At 36.8% G+C, this 27574-nt stretch overlaps 3 protein-coding genes across 3 annotated transcripts; 2 read left to right on the top strand and 1 right to left on the bottom strand.

Annotated features, from left to right (window-relative positions):
* The first annotated feature begins 355 nt into the window (after window positions 1-355).
* eIF2Bepsilon (eukaryotic translation initiation factor 2B subunit epsilon) lies at window positions 356-3214 on the top strand. Its single transcript, XM_028307306.1, has 10 exons — window positions 356-565; window positions 649-773; window positions 858-1049; window positions 1130-1313; window positions 1393-1637; window positions 1727-1846; window positions 1957-2264; window positions 2348-2530; window positions 2619-2899; window positions 2984-3214. The coding sequence occupies exons 1-10, from the start codon at window positions 473-475 to the stop codon at window positions 3188-3190; spliced, it is 1938 nt and encodes a 645-aa protein (XP_028163107.1). The 5' UTR covers window positions 356-472; the 3' UTR covers window positions 3191-3214.
* Window positions 3215-3240: 26 nt separating this feature from the next.
* Window positions 3241-4126, bottom strand: APC10 (anaphase-promoting complex subunit 10). The gene is made up of 3 exons (XM_028307307.1): window positions 3926-4126; window positions 3621-3857; window positions 3241-3517 (listed from the first exon to the last, which is right to left on the bottom strand). The coding sequence occupies exons 1-3, from the start codon at window positions 4020-4022 to the stop codon at window positions 3306-3308; spliced, it is 546 nt and encodes a 181-aa protein (XP_028163108.1). The 5' UTR covers window positions 4023-4126; the 3' UTR covers window positions 3241-3305.
* Window positions 4127-7179: 3053 nt separating this feature from the next.
* Window positions 7180-18514, top strand: cycD (cyclin D). Its single transcript, XM_028307309.1, has 4 exons — window positions 7180-7677; window positions 8741-8956; window positions 11041-11197; window positions 16985-18514. The coding sequence occupies exons 1-4, from the start codon at window positions 7447-7449 to the stop codon at window positions 17266-17268; spliced, it is 888 nt and encodes a 295-aa protein (XP_028163110.1). The 5' UTR covers window positions 7180-7446; the 3' UTR covers window positions 17269-18514.
* Window positions 18515-27574: the final 9060 nt, after the last annotated feature.

Here is a 27574-nt window from a genome sequence, read left to right on the forward strand (position 1 = left end):
CGCTAAACATTCGTCGCTTTGTGGTCATAATGTAGTCGATCTCATTTCTCGTGGAACCATCGGGACTCATCCAGGTCCACTTCCTGTGAGGCGGCTTCTGAAAGAAGGAGTTCATCGCATAGAGATTCTCCTTTTCCAGGAACTCGGCCAGCCTCTGTCCCCTGACTTATTTATGACTTTATTGTCCATCAATAGCCGAATAACGAAGCCGTTGAGGTTGAGAGTCGTTAAATACATATTTTTTTAGTTATGGGTTTTTTTTGTCGTTATATGTATGGATTCCTTCTCTAGTTTTTTTTACCTAAAAAAAATTAAATGTCAAAAATGACAAGTTAGTTGTCAACTTTTATAACCTAAAAATTTTGATTGATTTGCTGGCTGACTGATGCAATAAACTGGAAAAGTGGAAAGGGAACAAGGGAATTTTGTAAATAAATTAGTTTTCTTAGAGAAATTTCCATAATTGAGTAAAATGGAGATCGATAAAGAGAATGTCGTCCAAGCTGTGGTGGTAATGGACACCTTCAATAACAATTTCCATCCTATCAGTAATTACAAACCTATGGTACGTTTAATTTCTTATTAATATTGTATAGATACCAGGATTTTTAACTAAAACAAGTGCTCTTAATGTACTCATTATTTTAGGCTTTCTTGTCAGTGGCAGGAGTTCCTCTAATCGACTATGTTCTGGAGAGCCTATCACTTGGTGGTGTTGGTGAAACTGTTTTGTTTTGCACTCAAGATGGGTCCAAAATAAAGGATCATTTACGGTACAATTACGCAATAAAATATAATATTATTGACTGCACTTGATTTCTTGATATTAGTTTATATCCCAAATTTTTGCTCTACAGGAAATGTAATGATGAAAAAGCTCCTTGGACTTCAACTATGGATGTCCAAGTATTGATGTCAGATACGTGTCAGACGATGGGTGATGTAATGAGGGAAATAGATGCGGCAGGATTAGTTCGCGGATATTTCATTCTATTGGGAGTCAATAGTGTCTCTAACATAAATTATGCAACTTTGTTGGAGCAGCACAAGTAATGACTTCTTCCCACTATTATTACTATTTGATCTTTTGTTACTTAAAATTCACAACGATTGCTTCACTGGTTTTCAGGCAAACATGTAAAAAAGACAAAGGTGCTGCTATGACTTTGGTGTACAAAAAAGTTTCATGGGAACATCCTCTGATTAGTTCTGACAAGCCTACATTTCTAGCTGCTGATGGTAATACTGGGAAAGTGCTGATTCACCAGAAGTACAAGCCAAAATCAAGTGAAAAGACCATCAACCTACCTTTGGTAAACAAATACACATTCTTTCAAATGCCTGTATGATTGTCTTCCAAACTAAATCTTATGTAAAGTTTTCTTCTTGCAGGAGATCATGTTGAATCATTCTGAAGTAAAGTTGCATCACAACTTGGCTGATCCAAATATAGCCTTGTGCTCTCCTTCTGTTCTTCCACTCTTTTCAGACAATTTTGACTTCCAAACCAGAAATGATTTTATTCATGGCATATTAATAAATGAAGAAATATTAGCTAGTTCTTTGTATTACACTCTATTAAAGGGCAATTATTATGCAGCAGCTGTAACTAATTGGAAGACTTATCAAATTATCTCGTAAGTACAGTGAATATTTTGGTCTTATTACCTAATAAGTATACAAGTTATTATTTTTTAGAAGAAATGAAATTTATTTTTTATTTCAGTCGTGATATAATGCAGAACTGGGCACATCCACTGTCAATTGAGACAGGAAGGTTTTATCAAAATAACTATGTCTTCCTGGAAAATAATAACTGTAGAGATAAGAATTCAGTTTTGAGCAGGTAAAATATACTTTTTTTTAATAATAACAGTATAAGGTTACTCAAAAACCCTGTTTTGTGTTTTTTATTATTTCAAAGAAATAACTTAGAATATTTTCAATAATTTACAGAACATGCCGCCTCACTGAAGGTGCACTTGTTGGGTCTGGTACTCACATTGGTCATAATACTGTTATTACAAATTCCCTTATTGGGAGAAACTGTATTATTGGAGATAACTGTACTATTGTAGGAAGCCATATTATGAATGATGTTTCTATTAAGGATAATTGCAAGATTAACAACACCTTTACTGATGATAATGCTGTCATCTCTGAAAATTCTACAGCGGTAGGTTCTATCATTGCCTCCAATGTTACCATTCAACCAGGCAGTGAACTACAAGGCAACCTTATAGAAAATTCAGATAAAGATAATGGTGAGTAAACAATATTTAGGATTAAAGCTCACAAATTATTTTATAGTTATAGGTACATATTAAATTATTATTGCTGTTTTCAGATAAAAAATTACTAAAATCTACATCTGGTAGTGGTACTGAATGGGAAAATGAATCTACTAATAGTGAGGATGAAGAGTTCATTGGATTTGAGAAGGAATGGAGTGACAGTGAATCATGTTACTCTTCTGAATGCAGTTTTGCATCGTCACTGCCAGAGTCTGATGTACTAGATGACACCAATAGTAAGGATGATTATCTTCTTAGATATTATTCAGCAAACTCTAAAAAGGCAACAGCAGTCAATATTTTTTTTAAATTGTTTTATTTCAGTATTCCTCCAAGAAGTTATTGACAGCTTAGCCAGAGGTTATGAAGAGAAACTGAAGTGTGATTACCTTATATTGGAGATAAATTCATCCCGTTATGCATACAATATTCAGCTGAATGAAGTAAATTTCTTTGTTGTAAGAGCACTTCTGAGTATGCCTGTTTTAGAAGATACCAAGAATGTACTAGGTGCTATTAAAGATATATTCAAGTACTTCCACCCTGTATTGGCAAACTACATAAAAGCTAAATCTTCAATATTGGATTGCCTGAAAGCTATTGAGGTAAGATCAGGAAAATCTATTGTTTCTTTGGTATTAAAAAAATATCTCTCAAACAAGTTTAAAAAAAAATACTTTAATTTACAGGATAGTTGCACCAAGTGTCAGTGGTTAGAAGGCAGAGCAGGACAAATCATCCATTTACTGTATGAATCAGACGTATTAGATGAGGACTCACTGGTAGAATGGTACGAAGAATTAAAAGAAAACGAGAGTCCATTGGCAAAACAGGTCTCAGTTGTAAAATTCTTTGAATGGCTTCAAGAAGCTAGTGAGGAATCTGAATCAGACTGAAATAATGATTATTATTGTAAATAAAAGATTATAAATTTGTAATACATATATTATAATTTTTATCTTTGTTTTATTTAGTTTTATATTAAGAAATCTAAAAAATATTTTTTTGGTTTTAGCGAATAGTAGCATACTGTTGGAACTGAACTGTGGAGAAGTTTCTGAACTTGTTGATGTCAAATGACGTTGGTTCACACGGAGAGTGCACCTTGATCTGCCTCATATGAGTGTCCCTTCCATTTTGATGATTGCTCAGCACTGCTATTTGGATCATGTATGTCCTTATTGGTCGGTCATGAATATCTTTGATTGGAATCATCTCCCATCCTGCAACAGTATTTAATTTTGTGAACACCTTATTTATTATTATAAAAAAGAGTGAGGTAAGCACTATTTTGTTTTAAAACACTTAAAAACTTTATAAACTTACCACTTGGTTCAACAAGTTCTATCACTTCAATTTCTTGTAAGTCATTAAAATGAGTTCCAGCTCTGATGGATATGCGGCTAGGAGTATAGCTCTCATCTAATTTGTAGTCTGTATAAATGTAAATATGAGACACCATAGTTTTTCTCTGAAACTGAATATTTACCAGGTGTGGTAGTTGTCCATCTGATTGCCAGTATGTGTCCATACAGTCATCTCTCAATTGATCAATACCATAGCCTGTAATACAGAATTAAAATCTTAATAGGATATCATCAGTAAAAGTAATATTAACAAAAGATGCGAACCTGGTTTGCAAGATGATAGACTCCAAATTGCACTATTTCCTACTTCACGGACGGTCCCAGACCTTTCGCTCACCAAAGGATCTTTCTCCGTAGACATTTGAGGGCCGTATTACCCTATTAATTACAAAATTGAAATCTGGATAAACAAAAACAGTTCAACAAACTCGAAAAGGAAACGAAGATGCGAACTTTAGCGTAAATAATGACGCTAATGACAGTGACAGTGACATATGTGACAGCACAACCACTGACAGTTGACATTACATTAGAAATAGAAAATAGGCAAAGGAATGCACCACCTTTGTGAAATACTCAAAATAAAAGTAAAAAATAGATAACAAATAAAATAATCTACCTATAATATAAAAATGAATCGCAAAATATGTTGGTAAGCACACAATTCAACAACGCCTGGACCAATTTTACCAATTCTTTTTTTTAAAGTTCCTTGAAGTCCAAGGATGGTTTTTACAATGAGAAAATTCGAATAATTATCGGGAAAATCTCGGGCGAAGTCGCGGGCGGAAAGCTAGTTGTTAATAAAGAAGTACTTTACATAATACGGTCCCCAGATGGCATTGCACAATTTTTAGGAAATCACTCCCCCCAATGGAAGATTGATTGTAAGAGTTTCTCCATACTTACTTAATTTCATGCTAGAAAGTACATCCTTCAACCTCTTAAATTATGGGATGAAAAAATTGTCTCGCAAGTCTTGCAACTAACAAAAAGAAGTGAAATCCCACCAGTAACATTTTTACGTTAAGTGACCATGACGACACCACCATAACTATGGAATCCTAATTATGTACTTAGTGCCGAGCTTTTAACTATAAAAGCCTAAGTGGCTTTGCCGTTCGTTACTTCATACAAGAGCATTATTTCTAAGTTTAACTGGTTTAACAGAAAAGTAACGAAGAGTGAAAGTGAACTAATTGTTTAATACTGTGCTAATACCTACGAAAGTAGGGGTTCAAAAAATGGGCTGCCAAAGTTTTACTAAAAAGCTTAGAAGACGACAAAAGCTCAACTTTAACCGCCTCTCTGTGGTAAGACCAACTGTTTCACACCCAGGTTCGATTCTCAAGTGAGGGCAAATTTTTCTGTTCGGTTTGGTTAATGGTAGGGCTTTTTAATCCCGTCAGGCTACTAACATCATCTTACCTAAAGCTACAAAGTATATCAGTAACAAGTTCAACAGCTCTACCATCCATACCAGCGCGGTAGATTGAGATTGAAGTACCTACCTATGTAAGTATTATTAGGTTGGAAATTATTACGTAACATTTCAATGTTATCCTGAAAATCCTCCGACTCCTATTCCCACAATTATAATAATTAATGTTAAACAACACGAGAGCATTCAATTCGTTGATCATTCGCTTAATCGCACAAGATGGGGACGGGTTGACAAATTGATAACTTTATAATTAGTGGTTACGTTGTGGCGACGTAATTTGTTGATGGCATGTGGCGATGGCCTGGTCATCGGCCGACCCGCGGGAACTGGCCACGTAAAGAATCCCAGACGAATACCAAATGTTAAAGTTGGTTCCGCCAGTGAGCACGCTCGTTAATTTCTCCAAGTGACGAATTTCTATATTCAAATTATGATACTAATATTATGAAATGATTAGAAACCACGATAGGAACATAACTCTGAATTTAATGACGCTATTTTGTTACAAATATATTTAATGAATTTTGAAAAAAGCATAATGGAAAGTTTCCTATAATCCAAACTCATTGATGATTATTTTTAATTGAATAACTACTGGTAAATTACTGTCAAATTGTCATTTGTCTTGCACCCCCTGATTGATTGATTATTTATTTCTGAATATTTATTTTGAGCCGCGATACAGTTCATGATACGAACTATGATCTTTGGTAAAAAACAAGTGGAACAGCTAAGCGCATTCACAGCGACTGGGGTTTTCTTCGGTCTAGCTAGTGTCGTCGGCTTGGTGTACTTTACCGACTGGCGAGCTGTCGTCGGCTATCTGCCTTACTACAATGGCAAGTTCAGAGGAGAGAAAAAGAAAGACGGCTGCGAATGAAACTGCGTCAATTCAAGCATAAATAAATATGTATCGTGTCAGAACAATATTATCAGTGCTTGTGGAACAATAGTTTTTTTTTGGTTTGACATCGTGGTGTTACTAAATAGAAGCTAGTTATTTAAATTTACGGAGGGTTAAGAGGGTAAGCAACGCGCACGCGTTCGATAATACAATTGGACTTTGTAAAGAGAATGGAATTATAATAATGACTGGTCTCCGAGATCAGGTGTGCTCGGATTTGTAATAAAATGTCAACCGGGTCCTGCGCAGCCGGCGCGCGCGCAGCTGCCCGCGCCCTCCTCCGTGCCTCGCCAGTCACGCGCCCTCCGAACAAACAGGACCTCTTTTATTGTATTGTTGTATTTTTTTACAAATTTTATTCATAATTGCTGTAGTAATTTCGGAGGACCAAATAAATTGTTAAATGTTTTATTGCTTTTATTGTACATACCTACTGTGTTCAGACCAAAGTTGCTAGTAACAATGTAGAGTCTTTTTAAACGCACTTTCACCTGAAAACGATACTTTGTTTCGTCGGTAATTTTTGTATTTAATAGACATTCATCTCTGATGTACCTAGGCACTTTCTACTTTTACTAGAACTTTCCACATCTATCAATAAGTATTAGTATTCGTATAATCGGTCTCGTCTCGACATATCCGCCACGTGCGACTGAAGTTTATTGTCTTGTGTGCCTCCGATCCACAGTTGATATCCTTGTATGTTCTTGATGAGCACTTGAGTGAGGTAGGTCGGTAGTTGTTGCTTGAAATTATAATTTACCATGAATGAAAATTAAATCTATAATTCTATTACCTACATAGGTAAATATTTTTTTTAAGTCTCTATATAAAACAAAGTAATAAATAAGTCCCAAAATAACCCTACAAACTAGGGACAAAATAGGGCTTCATTTAATTAATTTAAATAAGTATTTAACAAACTACGTTTTCTAACATGACTAAATTAATCGAATCCGGGATTGCGGGGCATCTGATGATGAGTAAGGAATCAGACCTCTTGAGGTAAAATAATACCTACTTTAAAGATAAGATACGTACAACATACCTACCTACTTACGTATGTTGCAAAACATCGCAAAAACATCGCAAATTTTCCACTAAAATAAAAAAAATGTAGAGCGCCACAGTCCGCGATAAAAGTTTTGTCTAATAATAAGATTTGTCACAAGCTTACCTTATCTGAATGCTAAATGTAGGGCTCCATTATGAATAGGGCCCAAACATTACGGCCAAGGGTTCAAGGGAATGTGCGAGGGGAGTGCAGGCCGAGTGCCGATACATCGTACTACGATCCGACACTCTACTGTCGGCCGCTCGCGGGGCGGCTGTGCGACTGCGCTCCGAGCTTTCGAACTTTGTAAACAAACGAACTTTGTGACGCTCGACCGCTTCGAACATTCGAACTTTTAAAAACTGTGGTGAAAGTGAACTGAAATGGATTTGTCTTGTGGCGAGAACATGGAGAATTCCGGCAACCAGAATCGCAATGGGAGGCAGGACATGTGCGTAGCAGGGCCTGACCGCGCGCTGGACCGCGATCCAAGGGTTCTGATGAACCTGATGGCGCTGGAGAGGACTCACGCACTCCACACGGACTACTTCCAGAACGTCCAGATGGATATCCAGCCTTTCATGAGGAAGGTTGTCACTACCTGGATGTTGGAGGTAAGCGTTGTTCATTTCATATTCCAAAACTTTCGAAAAAACCATAACCATTACCTTATTAGCAATTTATATGGGTAATTAAGACAAATGATATTACTTAATTGGGTTTTGCGTAAATAAGTATTTTGCTTAGTAGCCCGAATCCAAAACAAGTTTATTCATTTTATTTTAGTTAAAGTGTCTTGTTTGTATTTACTTATCTGGTATTAAATTGGCAACTTAAATAATCAGATATATTTTCACATTTTAAATACATAAATAAATCAGGGAGGTATTCTTTTATGTTTGTGGCAGTCATTCACAATATTTGCTAATTCATTGACCTGACATATTATTTATTTATGTTTTTATTTGATAACACTATTCTGTGAGTTCATTATGTCATGATTGTACACGATTTGCTTAAATTAACTCATAACGTGTACCTATCATAATAACTTTATATGAAATAAAGAGTAGTACATAATATTATGTTACGTACCTATGATTGATATGTACTTAAGTAATGCTCACACCTCTCTGTACTCCTACTTGTTGACAAGATATGCTCAGTTTAAGTAACCCAATATTACCAGTAACCTTCAGATGTGAAACCTTTGCTGTTTGTGAGCCCTTATAACAGACTTAACAACGGAAGCTTTTTTATGCACTTTTTGCCGAGCTTACCTCTTCAATGCGCACGGGAATCTTAATAGCTGAAAGAGGCATTGCTGCAGGTAAAAACTTTGCTTTACTGCGAACAAGGCTCTTCAGGCTAATGCATTTATTTACATACTGTCGATAATGGTTGTAGTAACCCTCGTAAATTATGCGTCGAACAACCATCACAAATCATGGCGTTATAAACGCGACTTCGAAACAAGTACTCTCCCTTATCCTGTTTGCAATAGGATCCATATTCAATTGAGTGTTGTAACATTGCAAGTTGTGGAGCAAATAGAAAGTACCCTCACGTTACAGTTAGTGTGAAACTTGCAATATTCAAAAGCTGTGATAACAATGCTGTGGAATCTGTGTAACCTAAATATGTATAGTAAATAATGGAGTAACTGTTTTGGGCTAGGTGTGCGAGGAGCAGCAATGTGAGGAGCAGGTGTTTCCTCTGGCGGTGAGCTACATGGACCGGTTCTTGGCGCAGCGAGCTATATCGCGGCAGCAGCTTCAACTACTGGCGGTGACGGCTTTGCTGCTGGCTTCTAAGTTCCGTCAGTGCCACCCGCTGTCTGTGGACCTGCTGTGCGCTTACACCGACAACTCTGTGTACCCCCATGAAGTTAGGGTATGTATACATTTGAGTTCCTTTGATTTTAGCACGTCTTTCAGACTCTACGTCGCTACATTTCTCAGTTGCGGGTTCCAGTAGTCCTGTTACCGTCTCATTTCAAGTTTTAGTCAGTATAAGATATTTAATTATAAATAACTATCAATGAAAATGGTTGAAATGTTGCTTTGTCGAATGATTCATTTTAAATGTGAGTTTTATTAGGGACTAGTATTTCTGATCAGAAAATGTTCATAGGAAAATGCTCATAAACAAGCTCTTTCAATTAAAAAAATATAAGACAGTTCAATAAATCTAGTTGAGATTATGACCTTAAAATACTAATAAGATGCTTAATAACAATAAATTGCATCATACATAATTAGGTCCATGCAAATTGATAGGGCTATCAAAATTTATCCGGACACATCTGACTCAATTCGCTTATCACCATTCACCACCCGCATTACAATTAAAGGTTAAATAGTTCCTTAGCAGTCACACACCTTACATCCTGTCCCGACCGCAAGCTACTTTTGTTTTGATTCCGCCGGGTGGACTCGATTAGCCGAGTCAAATGTCACTCCTTCACCCCAAAGAGACGGCCCTCATATTACCCGTTTCCTTAAGTCGCATGCCAGTATCCGGTAATTATTCCTTCCTTAACACAATCTATAGAGCAAGGCACTTATTGTCGCCCTCAAGTAAGTCACAGCCTGTGACGAAGGCATTGAATTGGTTTACGTGCTTCCGACGGAAATGTGGGTAGTGACTACACTGATACAGAGATAACGGGGTTCTTAATATCCAAAGGAAAAGGACAGTGACCGTCACCAAAGATCAAGCATGAACGTGACTATGTTCAGTAATTACGACAATATTGAATAAATTCCCACAGCGCGGTCGTAATGCTGACAAAATTGTCATAATCGTCAGCGAGTGCGGGCAGGTGCGATTTGATCAATTAGGTAGCACCCACTGACATGACTTTGTGTCACCCAATTCTCACGCGTTTGCATAGCCACCCCCATCAGGTATACAGATGTCCCGATATTATGATGTGAATAAGGTGTCAGTATAGAATTTCAATGTCCTCGTAGTTACCCCGTAAAGATGTTCCGATATAAATGTAATTTTGACCGTGAGAACCCATTTCTTTAAGCACCGTATGGCATCGTGGCACATACCTCCTTGCAATTAATTCGTGCGATGATCATGATAGGCCTACACTACGCATACCTAATGATGTCATATGGCGCGGAATTCGATTGTACTTTCCCATGGCCTTACATGCTTGAGCTCTACTTATGTTACAATGATTAGTTCTTCTGATTATTAAACATATAAACACACAATAGTATGTAATTGGTATAGTTCCACGATGTAAGTAGACTAACTAAGATTAAAGAGAATAAATTATTGGGCTTATACCATTATCAAATTGGACAAGAATTCTTATTGTTTATAAGTAAAACTTTACAGATACGATAAATCTCAATCATTATCTACAAACGTATTAAGTTTAGAGGGTTAGTGAACTTCACATGAGACAGTGATTTCAATAATTATGTATTTTGTTTGATAAGAACGGTCGTTCTGGCTTATCTTTACTTTTACTACGTCTCTACACCCGATGACGACGATGCTAAACCCAATGACTAATGTTTAGAAATCATGAATGTTAACTCGTTAACCTAATGAGTTTTGTAAATGAAATTGTAGTTTTTATCTTTGTTATTTTCATATTATCAAGCGTGCCCTTTCGCAAGTATTTAGTCATTGGCCCTTAGGAACCCTTTTGTCTTTAAACTTACAGAATTTCTATTTTCTTTTGTGACGTGATTCGCTACTTTTTGCGGTTTCCGCCTGACCCATCGAGTATGACGGTTACGACTCAACTGTTGAGAACATATTTGTCCCTTTCAAGACATTTCAAACAAGGGTCTGCTCTACATATAAATTAAAGCAATCAATGCATGTGCGTGAATCTTTTTTCACACGGGGTCGCGCCCTTTTGTGCTGGCGACGAATTTGCAGCAAGCATTCTGCAATTTGCGTGTAAGGGATAGCTGGTATATTGTATGAATGTTTTTTTGTTGTAGCAATGGGAAGTGATGCTCCTTCAGCGGCTTAACTGGCAACTGTCAATCGCAACCGCTTTCGACTTCGTGGAGCCCTTCTTGGCGCGAGTGCCCTGGGGCCGCACCAATCGCCTCGTCCGCGCTCACGCCCTCACGCTCACCTCAATCTGCTATACAGGTAAGGACAAGTTTGATAAAACAGTTTTTTTTCAGTCGTTGACACCTCGTTATCAATTTGCGAAGCTCGTGATACATGCGGGTTGATTCTTCCTCGTTATGTTAATTATCGTTAATCGATAGTGTGTGAGCGTCAATTATTCCTCTCTAATTCGTATACTTAGTGGATTGTTATTTTAATGGGCGAGTGTTGGGCCTCCCATTGTTTGGTTTCGGGCGGAGTGCGCAGGCGCAGCTCGCAGGGGTGTCGCGTGTATCGGCGCGCACATGCCGCGCTCGCGCACTGATATCACACACCTTGCGCCTGACCACCCCTCAGCCACTGACCCTAACCATTTCCAATGTTAAATTACACAACATGCACGAATTCAACGATAAATAAAACTAGATAATACATGGAAATTCTTATGATTATTTAAACATTGCGGGATTATTCTAGACTAAAAATATTTTGTATTTATGTAACACTTAAATTCAAATTCAAATTTTTTATTGCTGGTTAAAGACATATTCGAGCCGTAAATGTACAAAGTGGATAGATAACAATTGAAATAAACCAGTTTAGTAGTAAATCTTGTAGAGTGAGTGTAATAGAGTGGGCTCGTGTTTAACGTTACAGTTACAACAATAACCTGCTGCACTTTATTAGACGGACGTCTGTCATCGTAAAAATAGCATTTTACCGTCAGTGGAAGATTAACAAGAAAATGAAAATATGTACTATACATATTATTATTAATAATAAAGATATAAACTATGTAAGAGCTTTCTTTAGCATATGTTTCATGATTATATACGATACTTATCCAATAATTTACATAAACGTTATCTTTATTCAAAAATTCAATAGGGCAGGTATTTTTTATTAATATAAATGGTATTTACGTGTGTAGATCCAAATATCACTGAACATTTAAGGTTCACACTTCGCCTGGTCACGTAATGTGATGCAGTAATTGCCACTGACCAGAGTTGACCCCTAATAAGCCGTGCAAGGGTTGTATTTACTGACCGCTGAACATTAAATATGCTAGGTATGATAATAAACATCGTAGAAATAGCATGACGGTTAAGAAGCAAAGTCTAAGCCCAGGGTTTACCAACTGACGGTTAATTAAGGTCATGGTTCACCAACAGTAGTAAATAAACTTAAACAGAGCTTTGAAAATGTGTTGTTGCTGTTTTCACTAAAAGCACAGCTAAAAGTCACGTGTTAACTGTTGATGCTTAATGAGACAGCTTAGACCTAATCGCCTATTAGCAAATTCGGACCTAATTTAATTAGGATACTCCAAAACAGACATAATACAATCATATCATATCAGAGCTATTAAAAAGATGGAACAAAATAATGTTGGCTTCATCTCAACTAATTAATAAAGTAATCTATGTTTTTTCCAATATGAGAAGGGCTCGTAATCGGATGAAACTTAACCCTGTTTTGCCCGTATGGTCCATCGAATCCCGATAAGTGTTATTTATGGCTGTCAGATGTGCCCTTCGTTTGGTTTGAGGCAATGCTAATAGAAACGTTTTATCTAAATGAGTAAATGAATTTCCAGTTAACACTCATAGCGATATACTGAAAAAAATCTAATTACACGAATTCAGGCACTGTTTTAGGTAGGTATGTCATACGGTTAATGTATGCAAATACATTACATTTTACTCACTTGCTATAACTACATACTTACGCTAAGTGAAATGTTTAGTTAGGAGCGTGCGGGATTCAAGTAGCATGTCCATGCTGCGCCTTCGCCGGAAATGGTATAATTGCTGGTAACTGATCGTGCATTACTCGAGGTGTGAAAGGGTTAATAACACTTCTTGACCCCTAAACTTCCTTCATCCTAAACATAGGGTACGTCTTTTCTTTTTGAGTTTCTTCTCAAAGTGCATTAATTGTACAGTAGTAAATTGTGCGTTTGATTACACACTTCGTTTTTGTAATTCAACCACCAACACGGGGGTTTTGTTACGGACATTCATTTATATTAATAGGAAAGATTTACGTACCTATTGGCATTTGTGGACAGAATTAGTCGTAATTTCAATATGATATATTTGATATCATAAGCAATAAACGTTAAAACGTTAGGCACGGCTTATGATTTGTTGTAGAGTTAGTCCCAAAAATCAAGTCATTCGTGTCAGGGCCGTCGAGCGTAGGGGAGCGACCGCGACAGCTGACTCGCGACAATGCGCGAAGACGTCCCGCGGCCATTGTACCTCCGTCTCCGAAATCCCGACCGCTCCAGGCCTGTCCCGCGACAAAGGAGCCCCATAATGCCGTCTCGGCGCGCACCTGGCGGTCACCCTATCTAACCCGACACAGCGCACGAAACTTCTCAAATCTCAACGATTATGATATTTTATGTTCCGATTTCGCGTGATCTCGCGCTTCCGCCCTTCGAGCTTCCGAGTCTTTGTGATAACGCCTTTTTATCTCATAAATTATTGTATGTCGTTTTATCATAACAATATAGGTACCGTTTTTGTAACTTGATTTGTCCTCACAGTAGAAGACAGTGCCTAAACAGACTTTACCTAAAGATTTTTACTGAGCTTTTGAAAATCGGCCGAGTCTATTGCGCAATTTCAAACGGTTCTAATATTTTATAGCCTGAAATATAATCCATTATAGCTTTATAATCTACGAACACTTCATGTTTTAACCATAAAAAAGAAGCACCATAAAGATCTTTTTCTATGCACGTTTAAATAAGACATAAAAACTAAGCAGGGGATAGCTTTGATATCGCAACTAGTTTCGCACGATTAGGCATTGATATTTGCAACCCTTGCACTTTTGTCTGTATGTATTAGGAGTGTTGGGGTTGGACAGGTTTAGTAAACGGAACTTAACGGTTTCGTGCGACTGTTGGGCGAGTCATTAGAGTTGCATTGCGGCAATTAGTGGGGTAGGGCGTAAGACGCGGGGGTGTCTTGAGGCGGCCGGCGCGTGCGCAGATGTCGGCCAACTGCCGCGCAACCTGTCGCGCAACGGATCGCGACGGTCCGCTGCGCGCTGCAGATCGCCGATAAGCCACCCGCGATCGTTTTTGATTTCATAATTAACCCAACCCTGATACACGTATGTCGCCGACAGGTTATGGAACTTTCGATTGCAAAAGCTTTGTTTGTGATTCAATGAGACGTGTTCGTGTTTTGATAAAATAATGAGGCATAGCTAATTCTCATTTGGTGTTTTTGTTCCCTCTATAACTCCATTTATTCTGAATTCTTTTAGACTTTAATGAAAACAAGATTTATTTGAAATCATAGACTTACGATCAGATGTTCAATTAGTATCTACCTTAACCTTTAACTGGTGACATGGTTTTTGTGTAACGTAACTGGTGACGTACGGTCTGAGAGGCCGCTACCTTATCAAGACTGTAGCATAGAAACTAGGTAAGGTAGCATACCGCAATCTTTAAAAACAGATTATTAGCATATAGAAGAATTAAATTAAAATAAAATAATAAACTCTAAATATAATTTTTAATGCAGAACTTGCTGTTAAATTATATGTAGTCATAAAAATCAAAAAACTAGAGATGAGATCGATAATCGCAAACAAAGAAATTTAAATCAACAAATTATAACAAAATTACTATTTTTTATTATAGTTCAAATAATAATCAATTAAAAAAACCTATCTCACGATGGTAACCTATCATTTTAGAAAACTGGCAGTGGTGAAACTTTTGTATTTTTTATTGGCTGTCAAGTCATTTATTGTTTGGCATAAAGATGGACCGTCATTTTCACTTTCTGACTGGTTCTCGTTAATTGGTCCTTCATCTTCAAAAACACTTTCTTCGGCTTCCGAATCATGGTCACTTTGCTCCAGAACAATATTTTCAGGAACATATTCGGCTTCCAACCCAATTCAGTCTTTCTTTTCCAGATATTTTTCAACTGGCGAATTTTCAAGTCGTTTCATAAAGTATGGCACTATATTTCCAACTAATGATCCTACGCTTCTTTTTTGGAGTTATTTAAGTATCAATTGCAAGTAAAAACTGTAAAAATACGAAAAAACTGCATGAAAAAAATGTCACGTAACTGGTGACATGCGGTCTGAGAGACCGCTGCTGAGCTTTACATCGATGTTACTTGCCGATTTGGAGCTGAATGATGCAAATGTCCTTATCTACGGCGTAGACACAACTAAACTCGAAGCTACTGAAGTGATGAAACATAGGAAGTACAGAGAAGGGGGTGAAACGATGTTTCACTGACGCTGCCCGGCCTGTGAGACCGCTTGTCACCAGTTAAAGGTTAAGCAGTGATACGTATCATGTTTACAAAACATTGGTATTCAATGAAAAATTGAACCTTATTCCGTTTTGTTAGGAATGATCAGATGTTGCGAAGCCTTAGGACGCTACGCTATATACCCTTGGTTCTGATTGTAAGTACCTTCATGGGTACTCAACCTTAGACGATTGCTATGCCTTCATATCTTTTTAAAGCTCACCCTATCTTGCCGTTTCATTGACCTTCATTTATAAGAACTACTGGGCAAGCTCAACAGAACGTTAATTAATGACCGCTTGGGCAGTTTTTCTGATTAAAATTATGACGCATTCGCGTGTTGCGATAATGTTTTTTCCTTAGCAAAAAGCGTATGGAGACTAGAAGGTCGTTATCGTGTAAGAAGGGTGTAGGTGGGCAGTGACCCGCTGTGGGCACGGAAGGGTCGCGCCAGGTGTCCTCACATCTGCCGCTTCTTGGCTGCCGCGCTGCCTTCGTGCCTACACCCATCGCGACTTACACTTAAGCTGTTTCGCTTCAATACCTCCACCGTTAGAAACGATGATAGTAAAATTAAACTATGCAATAATAAATATAAACGCCCTTGTCGCACACATTAGGTACAATGAAAAATTAAACGAGTGCGTTTAATTGAACATAAATTGTGCAAAATCTGAGTAGGTCCGCGATTTATTGGGGTCACGCCCGAGCTAAAGGTAACGGAACTTGAGGGCTTATTGATTGAATCGATCGATCGAAGTGTACGAAAACTGAGTCCCTTCCTTCACGGCAAAATCGCAGCTGCGCCCTAAGTTAGACGACTTAAGATGTAAATTACCATTATTTTGCCTCTATTGTCCCGAGCCAGGCACACAAAGATGCAGACGGGGACGAAATGCACAAATCTGGCAGCTGTTCGCTCTCCTTCCTCGTCCGTCAACAATAGACGAGGCTTATTGTGCAAAATGTTACGCAAAGTTTTTTAGGCCCTTCAAGTCGACCGTGTATAATCTTTAAACTTTGTCGTGAACTTGAGACAGTTTATGCCCATCGCGATCATTAGTGTCTCTTTAACATAGCTTCAGATTATATTGTTTTAATAAAAACAGCTAGAGATATTAAAGGATGTGGCTCCAAGGACACTCGGGCGCAAGGTGGCCGAGCCACCTGTCCGCGGCAATTATCTCAAAACAGATGCATCCTACCTGCGCACATCCTTGCAGCACGCATCCACTCGAACCACGCGGCCGGTGCATGTAAACAATATTGTTTTAGCATAACTTTTACGTTCCCAATGACACCCAACAAAAACTACCTCTCGCGTTGATCGTATAGAACAAAAGACTCGAACGCGTCAGACACTGTCTGAAACAGGTTTAGTAATTCAAAGTTTTCGATGTAAAAATAATGTTAAAAATAGCACGTGGTCTTTATTGACAATGAGAAAGTTACCTGAACAAGGTCGGCCTAATGACAATTGGGTCGTTTGCAAATGGTTATTAAAGCTTATTTCTTTTGTCCACAGAGACTGAATTTCTCCTGGTGCCGCCGTCTTTGGTCGCAGTGGCTTGCATCTCAGCCGCAGCTCGGGGGTTGCGCGTGCGCATGTCCATTAACGATCTCTGCGCGTTGACTCGGACGCCCGCCGCCGCCGCGGAGCTGGTTGCCCGCCACGTGGAGCGTGTGCTGGCGAGAGAGACGCAGCCGCAGGAGCCGCGCGCCAGGCATGTTCAGCCCCATAAACAGTCCACCCCTGAACACACACAACTACCTGACACCCCCACTGACGTTCAAGATATACATTTCTAATCAACATCCTTTGATATCCAATCAGACTCAGATGGCTCCGGGCTTTAGGCACTTTTACTTTGATGCTCCTGGATTGAAACGGGGCCTATAACAATTTTGGGCTCAAGAAATCATTTAGCTAGCGCGATGACCTTGAGAGATATGCCCATCATTGTAATGATAACTTGATTTCAATGATCCAGTTGTGGGACGCCTGAAAGGCTTTTTGCTCTACGGTCATGGGTAGAATCCGAGCTCCCGGTCGTAAAGAAACACACGTGTCTTATTTATTAGGTACAATTTTTTTCCTTGCACAAAGATCCGCCTAAGCAAACAGAGTCAATCGATCTCACTGGTATTGTACGTAAAACTGTGGATTGTGAAGAAATTCATTGTTGCTGCTATCTTTTTTTGGTCGCACACCTGGGTACGAGAAAAGAAACGGAGGATATATCTAAAAAATGTTAGGTAGGTGGCTATAGAATACATGTCGTTGGAATATGTTCACTAATATTGTGTAGATGAATTGTTCATTGATCTCAAATTATTATTTATGTAAAAATAATGGTCTAGTATAGAGTTATGTTTATTTATTAAGAGTTGTTAAAACACTGTATCATAGTTTGAAGATGTTTTAGATTAATTTGATCTCTCGTAATTCCAAATCGTTAGGTAAGACTGAATGCTCACGAAATAAATTAAATGTTCATTCCAAAAATTTTATTAATGTATGAAATCTGAAGGTTTTTATCACCGCTCATTCATTATACATCATGGCATCGTATTTAACGCATTTCTGGTTTCCAAAAAAATGCCAATTACTGTGTATATTGTATTTAAAATCCTTTGAGTGTTTTGCGTGTAATTAATTTGTAAGATCTCAATGTAGTAAATTTTGATGTTCAATTTTTCTGGTTCCAAATGAACGTGTTGATGTATGTTATATTTATTTAGGTGTATGTTAAGTTTTAGTAAATTCTAGTCAGATGTTTTACACATTCCTGTTTTCGACCAAACTTTGATGTTATTAAGATAATTATATGTAATAGCTAAGTTTAGTGGTCTATTCTATTATTTGGACTTTCCAATCGATAAATTGATTGATGTGTTAAATTTAAAAGTTATGAAAAAACGTTTACCCTGATGAAATAACATGATTGATTGCAGAGTTCAAATAAATATAACATAGATATAGATAGTTTGTGTTGCTAGTTTAAAGTACTACAAAATACTCATTACTTTAACATCACGCGGTATTTATTGTAAACTAGCGGCCGCCCGCGACTTCGTACGCGTGGATCCCGTTTTACCCCCTTCATCTATCTTACGCGGTTTAGATTTTTTCATACAAATGTTTTTTTCCGCTAACTCCCGTTCCCGTGGGAATTTTGCAATATCCTGTTGTAACTAAGCTTCAAGTTTACTAAGGTACCTGCATGCCAAATTTCAAGCGTCTAACTTAAGCGGTTTAGATTTTTCATACAAATGTTTTTTCCCGCTAACTCCCGTTCCCGTGGGAATTTTGCAATATCCTGTTGTAACTAAGCTTTAAGTTTACTAAGGTACCTGCATGCCGAATTTCAAGCGTCTAACTTAAGCGATTCAGATTTTTCATACAAAACGATTTTCCCGCTAATTCCCATTCCCGTGGGAATTCCTAAGTATCCTATAACCTGCCCAGGAGTATGAAGAATAATTGTGCCAAGTTTCGTTAAAATCCGTCGAGTAGTTTTTGTTTCTATAAGGAACATACAGACAGACAGACAGACAGACAGACAGACAGACAGACAGACAGACAGACAGACAAAAATTTTACTGATTGCATTTTTGGCATCAGTATCGATCACTAATCACCCCCTGATAGTTATTTTGAAAATATATTTAATGTACAGAATTGACCTCTCTACAGATTTATTATAAGTATAGATAAAACAAAAGACGACCATGCCGGCGTTGTAACGTGAACTAGGAGAGAAAATACTCATTATTAATATTATTGTAATCGTAAATATTGTGTAAGTCAAAGTAGCGAGCCGCGACGGGCGTTACGCGATGTTAATTAAACTAATTAGAATAAATTAAAAGTCGAGCTTTGAAGTTTCTCTCTTAATTCTCTTACAACGTGGAAGGGACTTTCACATATAAGTGTGTACGCCACTTTAATTAGTGCTTGTGGAGTGATCAGCGTGTAACGTAACATTGTTAGCGTATCATATGAGAAAAAGGGTCACAAAAATGTTAATATTGCCTCGAAATATTTAAATTATTCTTATCAAACCAACTCATGACCGTTATTTTTAATAGGTAACAAAATTTATAGCATCTGTAGCTGTGTACAGAGAGTTTAAGTGATTTTACCGACTGGAATTGTTTAATTGGACCCATCGTTACGTTTTTTTTTATCATAAGCACAGTTTATTGACATTTTGTAACTTTGCACGCTGTAAAAAGAGTTTTAAGCTTAGAATAGCGACACCTTTCGAAATAGGGACAAAAATGTTTGTTTTGAAATTCATGTTATCACTAATCAATTTTATAAATTGTTTAGACGTTTAGGTTATTAGCACTCTAAAAGATGGCCCTTTTGTATAATGATATCAATGTACATACGGTATTGATAAAAAAATAAATTTAATTAAAAATCTTAAAATATTTTGTTTTTATACCTATTCATCGTAACACCAGTGTTTCAATCACAGGACAGAATACAGAATCTTTGACTGACATTAATTCGAATTTTGAGCTTTTTGTAAAAAGAAACGTCATTTCTTTTAGAAATTCAAATACAGGATGTCCCAAAAAGTAGTGTCAAGCCGAAGCTCAGAGGTAGAGCATCACTGGGGCTATCCGAATCACGGCCTCCATGTATGTTCCGCGATTTTTGATAGTTTTCGAGTTATGATTACTTTAAATTTCTATGCATAGGCTCTTTTTTGGTCACTGTGGCGAGAATAGATAAGATAATACATGCCTTTTTTATTATTATTAGATGAATACTAGACCTATCTGATTCAGAAGTATTAACATCCATAACATGTGTAAAACCAAAAAATCCTATAATGTTGTAAACAAAAAAACATAACTCGAAAACTGTCAAAAATCGCGGTGATTCCGGTAGTCCTAGTAATGCTTTACCTCTGGGCTTCGGCTTGACACTACTTTTTGGGACACCCTGTATATGTATAAATATGGTGTTGATCCTCGTAAGTATTTCTATTTTCTAAAGCTTGGTTCTCGATTCTGATATTAATTCCCAAGAGCGCTACAACCACGTCTCATACACAGACTCGTGCATCAATTTGAATTAATTAAATAAGGATTTATAACTTTTTTATAGCATTTCAATACCATGAAAGTATAAAACAAAGGAACATACAAGTATCGTAAAGCCTAATTAATTATTAAATTAACTTACAATTAAAAGTATTTTTGTCTGAAAAGTGATACCTCTGGACCCGGCGTATTCCTAATAATATTCTAGGATATCTATGGAACTCTGGAAGTATGTTTGTTGCTCTTTCACGCTGAAACTATTAAATGGATTTTGATGAAACTTGAAAATACAATCGTTCATACATCAGAATAACATTTACATAGAATAACAATTATATAAGGATCTGTGACAAATTGAATATCACGCAGGCGAAGCCGGGGGCAAAAGCAATTAAAATTACAACTTTCTACAGACCTTTAAGTTAAACTACCTATCTCTACAATGGAACAGTTACTGATAATGTACTTGCAATTTAATAGTGTTGACCTATACAATAATAGTACAACCATATCATAAATTACACGATGTAAATGCTAGTAGCAATATTTTATGACTACTTTTCTATTAATCTATGAAGGTTTATACGATAGTACGTAAAGCTAATCACTAGCATCTTATCTCGTCGTCATAATAAAGTAAGCATGTAGTAATTGATTTTCACAAGACTGAAATAGTACCTACATAGTTGTGAATTTATATGGAAAGTTATGATAGCGAAAAACTTATTTTAAATTGCCATTTACGCAATCTTTTAATATAAAACACCTAAATCTGTTTTTTTACTTTACTTTTTTATTTGTCTTCCTAAATAATTATAATAACATTTCATCATACCTACATACTGAATTCAATAAAAAGTTTAAAGAGAGCTTTCACTGCTAGTGACATCTGCCGAAGCTTTCGGTACTAGTTCCCTGCACCCAAAAAGTTGCGTCGCACGCCTGTCGTCTAGTAGTGTTCGCGCTACGGAAAGCTCCAACTGTTTTTGAGGTGGACATTTCGTAGCGTGGCGATAGATGTCACTGGCCGTATCTGAATTATGAACATTTACATATGAACTGCGGGAAAGTTTAAGATATTATCTAGAAAATATTTAATTGTTGTTTTGTTAGTTTTAGATATAAAGTAAACGACGCTGTTTGATGGTCAACCTGTAATATAGAGCAGGTTCAAGTGCTCCGCTAATTTGGTAAAAGTAATTGAGAATTATAATTATGATTATTTTATATCGGAAAATCACACGATCATATTTTATGTACGAGTATGATGTATGAGCATGAGATTATTATAATTGTGTAACTTCATGTAATTCAAGTTCAATGTAGTTAATGCTTTGATGCCTTTTGCCATATTTTGGTGTAGCTTAGACCTGTGAGGCATGATAATTATGAGAACATAGCCTAGGCTACCTTTTGTCGTACAAACAAAACTTGAAGAGGTTAAATAGAAAATGAAATGGGGGTTAAATTCATCTTGCTTAGATCAAGAAATTTTACATTTATGCAGTTTTTATGAAAGGATTTTTGATATCGGGATGAAACTAGTTTGTATGTGCAAAAACTTATCTAAAACATCTAATAAAGCATTTTGTTTACCATCCGAATCATGTGCGTATACATCATATATCATCTGAGATACCGAATATTTAATGAGGTAGGAGGTATTTGATGGATGTGTACATAAGGTACGCAATACGCATGGCTCAACGCCTACTCGTAAGTATCCGCTGTCTGAGTCGTCCACAATTTTCTAATTTACACTTGAAAGTCCGATACGACACCAAGGGCCGTGTAAACAGAGGTGCGGGCACCACGGGTAACGTCGCTTTTGCGGGGAAAATCGACAAGTCCTTACATGTTAACGAATTTCGGGTTCAGCTAGATAATAAAAGGTTTTTTATTTAACGGATTAATTTATTAGTTTCGAATTGGGCACAGATGTGAATAGCACAACTTATAACCTTGGTGGGAACCTCGTGGGAACCCTCGTCATCAGACTGCAAATTAAAATGAGCCTATTTATTGGCCATTTCGTTCGTTTATTATCTTTTGAGTTAGTAAAGTATATTTTATTAGATGATAATACGTTAAAAATACTTTCTTAATATCTTTAAGAAATTCGTAAGCATCTTCTCTATGAAAACTCTACCTACCTCGAAATCTGTAGATTTAGGTAACTGAAAAGCTTTTTCATGATCTTTCACACAAAATGTAGGTAGGTACCTAGGTAAATTCAAATAATCAAGTCACGAAAATAGGTAAGTTTTTCAGTTTGAGACACAAAAGAGACGTAATACAAAATACAAATACAAAAATACAAAATATTTTATTAATACAAACAAGTCACATAACAAAGTTTTGGATTTTATCCTTTTAAGTTTTGCCAACTTGTGTTAGGATCAGACCGCTCATAATATATTCATCTACGAAAGAACTAAACGATGAAAATGGGAAACCTAGATAAGTCCATGATAATTTTCTCCCTTTACATTAGATGATACGATTATTCCCGACAAAAACTACACCAGGATCACATGATGTTCAGCGGAACGCCAAAAAGCGAGGCGAGGAGCGCTCGGGGCGTCGGGGGCAAACACCGCGTCTCCTGGGCCCGCTCATTAGTTGTTCAAACAAGCCGGCGGCCACTTTGACAAGCGAGGTCCTGTCCTCCGTCCTCCGACCGATCTTCCCCTTCACTGCGCTAGCGCTAACTATAAAGAGCTATCGGGAAGGCGGATTGCAAACACGCGGTCTGATGTTTACACTGTATGTGTAAAGATGCCCGGGTATATACGATCAACCTGTTTGTTGTTTAGTGTTAGTATAGCTCAGTAAAGATGTGAAGATATTTGAGATATAGTTACGAGTAGGTAACTATTAGAATCAGTCAGGCATTATTAAAATTAACAATATTTTTATTTTTCTTCTGCGAATTCTCAAAGCAAACGGAGTAGCCCGGTCACGTGACCTCCAACCAGGTCAAGCTGTTCTTGAAACTGAATTTGTTTCAGTAGGATGAACTCTGTACATTAATTAATAGGTCGAATCAAGTCTTTTGGCAATAAAAGCCAACTAAATGAAAATAGCTTTTGAACTACTTTTTTTCATATCTAGGCCATGTAAGACTTTGATACCTATGTGTTTAAACATTTAAAAGAAAAAAAAGTACCACCAATAAACTTTCATTAAAACACAATAATCTAAGCAAATTGTTAACTCCGCTGTAAACTCGAACAAATTACACGAGGCGTCTTAATGACTACCTACATTAGCGTAAGTTGGCAACTTTTATAATTACAGTTTCCACGTATACGTGCTGTGACGTCTGCAGGCGAGGTGGGGCCGCTAATGGAGGCGTCAGCAATCATGGCGATGGGTGAGCTCATCAATCATCGGGCTCAGGTGCGGGCCCGCCCCGCGTCCCTCTGGTCTCTGCCCTCGTCTAGGCAAAAAGACTACAACTACAGCAGTTACGAAAGAGCTGCCTTAATTGCTTGATGGTTTTCGTGTTGAGCCAAATCTTATATAGGTTTCGCTGTATACTTACTTTCATATTAAAAATATATAAATAATGATATTTTAGAGGTCCAGGGAGTAAGCAGGTATAATTTTGTTACTAAGTTATAAATTGTAAATGAATCGCATATCATATTTAAATGCATCAATCAATACCACGTAACTAAATCAAAAATGAGCTCATGTCGATTTACACTTTCATGGATGGGATGTCATCCGGTCTTCCATCGAATGACCTCATTTGGGATTTTATTCTATCGCAAGAAGATCTCAAGCATCGACCTTTCCTGAAAGATGTGTAGTTCGTGGACCAACTTTACTGTTATGTTACACTTTTCATCTTTGTAAGTTATCACTACAACAAATTGCAAATCTGTTTGAACAAAATCTTATAAAATGTTTAATTTATACATAGTAAAGCAATGAAATAAATAAATATGCAGGTGTACTCGTCTATTCCATAGATTCGACTGTAGCATGTAATATGATAATACGAATAATAAACTGAATTGAACAAAGTTAAAGTCATAATAATTTTGTCATCATTAGTTATAAAAAGAATCCAACATTTTCTTCTATCCTTTTAACTATTCAACGATCTTGGAGCCAACTAAAATATGTAGAGACATATCCGAGTGCCTACGACGCTGATTGCGCGAATGTCTCCGTGAAAAACAAGAGTCGCCGCGGTAAAATATGTGATCACTTAGCGACTTGCAATCAAACTGCCGCGGATCCACTTTCGCCTTGGACAATCTACTTTTTGCCACTCGCAACTTTTGCTTGTTTCGTGATAAACACGCACTTTTTGTAAATAACACGCCATTTGCGATGTAGATGTTCTGTGATTTGATGAGTCCAATAATTCAGACCAAAAATTATATTTTGTAGAATAACCGTGTATTAGTTTATCTTAGGGTTAATAATTATGACTGTATTAAAATACTTATGATGAAAGATCAGAATATCAAGAGCTTTTTAAATAAAGCTCCTCAATATTGTCAGCAATAGGCTCGAGAAAAATACGTAACACATCGTTTTTTTTTTTAAATAAATCTAGTAAATTGTCATTGTTTAATTTTATGACCTTTAAAAATGCGACACTCATAAAGGTAGCTTAAGACATATCTTTCTCTTCTTAAAAAAGCTTGGGATTATTTAGTTAGTGGTGTCAACTATACAATTCTCAAATTACGACCTACTAATGTCCGCTTTATTGCAAACAACAAGCCAATTGAATTTATTTAGCAGGTTGATATTTTTTGTTGAGAATAGAAAGGCAAGGCAATCACTAAATTGAAATAACTTGAGTCGTTCTTCTGGTGCTGAAGTTATAGACACTTGCTATGGCTAAGAAGGTTTTATCGCACATTACACAACCCAAGAACAGTTAAAGAGTTTGCATTCGTTAATTAAAAACAGCGTACGGCCGCGGGGACAACGCGCATCAGGCATGTGGCTGGAGGGCGCAAATCGAGTTAGCCCGGCCTGCAGACTTATGGGCTTATAGACGCCACTACAGGCACTTAAAGAGAATATTATGCAATATTTACATAAAGTAGGTATTAGTAAATTATTGTAATTTAGTTAAAAAGAACACGTATTAAAAATATCATCTTGTATTTTACGATTTTATGCATCTAAAATTGATTCTTTATTCCTACGTCATAGGAAAAACTTCATCACCTTTAAGCACTGCTTACTCTAATTTCCCAACGATTGACTGGGAGATAATGCTATGTGGCACTAACTTCGCCTTTTATAATAAACATGCACGTTATTTGATGTTTTACTATTTTATTAATTTTAAAAAATCTATAAATTATGAAATGATTTGTAATAGGCTAGTTGCCTAAAAAATTATTTTTAGTCCGTAATGTTTAATATCAAAAAATATTGGACACGTATAATTTTATTTGTCAATCTAACAAATAATTACATAGTTATGGTGCGTTGAAGTTGCGCACGACGTCACAACGTGCGGCATTTTTAAGCAAGCGTTGACGTCACGGGCCTCTTCTTATGAACTTTGGGGCGCTTTATCTCTTTAAATTTTCATTAGTTTGAAAAAGTGAAAAATACGAGTAGAGTATTTTTTGATAAATTAACTGACGGACTAATTAAAACTCTTGCTTTTTGACCCAGGCAACATCCCCATTAGTATAATTGAGTTTGATCGAGCTTTGATCCTCGTACAAATCTCAAAGTACTAAAGCTTTTTAAGCTCTAAAAGCATGTGAAATGATTTTCCCACAGAGCAAGTCTATCAGACGACCTTGTCTATGGCTCGGGGTAAGTGGAGTGCGGAGAACGCACACCGCCCATAACCGGGACATTATCGGATTAGGCGGCCGCCTGCCGCGTGCGCGCGCGACGCATGCACTTGTCTTTTGATTTACTGTCAAGTGTGTCAAGGTTGCAGCGTAATTGTTATCAAAGACTCTGGCTGATAGTAGTTGTTGTCTTAGGTCTCGATGGAACAACAATAGTAATAGTTTGGGATGGTTCTGTAACAATTTAAGGAAAACTCAAAAAAAAACTCATTTTTTTGCAAATAGGCTTTTAAAAAGCACTTTTACACGTCCCAATCTTAAAAGAAAATGAAAATGAAAATAATACCTTCTCTTGAATAAATAAATAAATAATATTATTTATTAAGATATCTTAGAAATGATTTTTATTATTCTCTTAATTAAAGCCGGTAGTTTTACCTACATAAATATGATTATGAATTTCAGCGTTACAAAATTCTTTAAGAAAAAATAACGTCAATATTATTTATTTGTTATTATTCTTTGTTTTTTTATTTATTTATTTATAATGCTGACTAATATAATACTTACATTATAATAATTTTCAAGGCACCAATAATTAATATTATAGGAATAATTCTGAGTAGTCCGTAACTAAACAATCAACGGCAACGTGATAAACAAAAATAACAAACGAAAAATCGTGTCGTAATGAATATATAAAACAGCGTCGTGCGACCGCGCGTCTCTTGGGAGAGCGGCGTTTGTCGCACCAATATCAATATTACGAATATTATACGCGTCATTTTCTCATGCTCACCCCTTACCCCGCGAACTTGCATTCGCACCCCGCTGTGTTCACATGCGCTGTTCTATTACTAGAGTTTAATCTTGTAATTTTGATATATTTCAGTAGGTACTTGATATCAAGTTAAAGATTGTGACCTTTTGTATAGTTGTAATACTTAGGTGCGATTTTTCCACACAAAAATTAAGGTTGATGTTCTGTCGACTCTACATTTAACTGTAAGAATGTCTGCACAAACTGCACATACCTAAGACTTAAAGAATTTAGAGTTTATTTTATTTCAGACATCTTTTTCTAAATAAAAATGTAGAGACTGAGTACGTACGTAAACACTGATTTTAACTACACTCGGCATCAAATAAATCGCACCTCCCGCAACAAGCACTTCTCAAACGCATGCATTCCCACTTCCCACCAAAATTGGTTGCATTTGAAAGCCTAGTTCTAAACTTCATTTCATCAAAGGAAAGGTTTTTTT

The sequence above is a fragment of the Ostrinia furnacalis genome, unplaced genomic scaffold (assembly GCF_004193835.3).
Source record: "Ostrinia furnacalis isolate ACB-3 unplaced genomic scaffold, ASM419383v2 OfSCF2157, whole genome shotgun sequence".
Taxonomy (NCBI): Eukaryota; Metazoa; Arthropoda; class Insecta; order Lepidoptera; family Crambidae; genus Ostrinia; species Ostrinia furnacalis.

What these genes read in the sequence shown, in the direction of transcription:
- eIF2Bepsilon (XM_028307306.1), top strand. Translation starts at nt 473, where the DNA reads ATGGAGATCGATAAAGAGAATGTCGTCCAAGCTGTGGTGGTAATGGAC. An exon ending in AGACCATCAACCTACCTTTG is followed by an intron (nt 1,314 to 1,392) that starts GTAAACAAATAC and finishes TTCTTCTTGCAG; the next exon opens with GAGATCATGTTGAATCATTC. An exon ending in AAGAATTCAGTTTTGAGCAG is followed by an intron (nt 1,847 to 1,956) that starts GTAAAATATACT and finishes AATAATTTACAG; the next exon opens with AACATGCCGCCTCACTGAAG.
- APC10 (XM_028307307.1), bottom strand. Translation starts at nt 4,022, where the DNA reads ATGTCTACGGAGAAAGATCCTTTGGTGAGCGAAAGGTCTGGGACCGTC. An exon ending in TCTATCATCTTGCAAACCAG is followed by an intron (nt 3,858 to 3,925) that starts GTTCGCATCTTT and finishes TCTGTATTACAG; the next exon opens with GCTATGGTATTGATCAATTG. An exon ending in AGAACTTGTTGAACCAAGTG is followed by an intron (nt 3,518 to 3,620) that starts GTAAGTTTATAA and finishes ATACTGTTGCAG; the next exon opens with GATGGGAGATGATTCCAATC.
- cycD (XM_028307309.1), top strand. Translation starts at nt 7,447, where the DNA reads ATGGATTTGTCTTGTGGCGAGAACATGGAGAATTCCGGCAACCAGAAT. An exon ending in TCACTACCTGGATGTTGGAG is followed by an intron (nt 7,678 to 8,740) that starts GTAAGCGTTGTT and finishes GTTTTGGGCTAG; the next exon opens with GTGTGCGAGGAGCAGCAATG. An exon ending in TGTACCCCCATGAAGTTAGG is followed by an intron (nt 8,957 to 11,040) that starts GTATGTATACAT and finishes TTTTTGTTGTAG; the next exon opens with CAATGGGAAGTGATGCTCCT.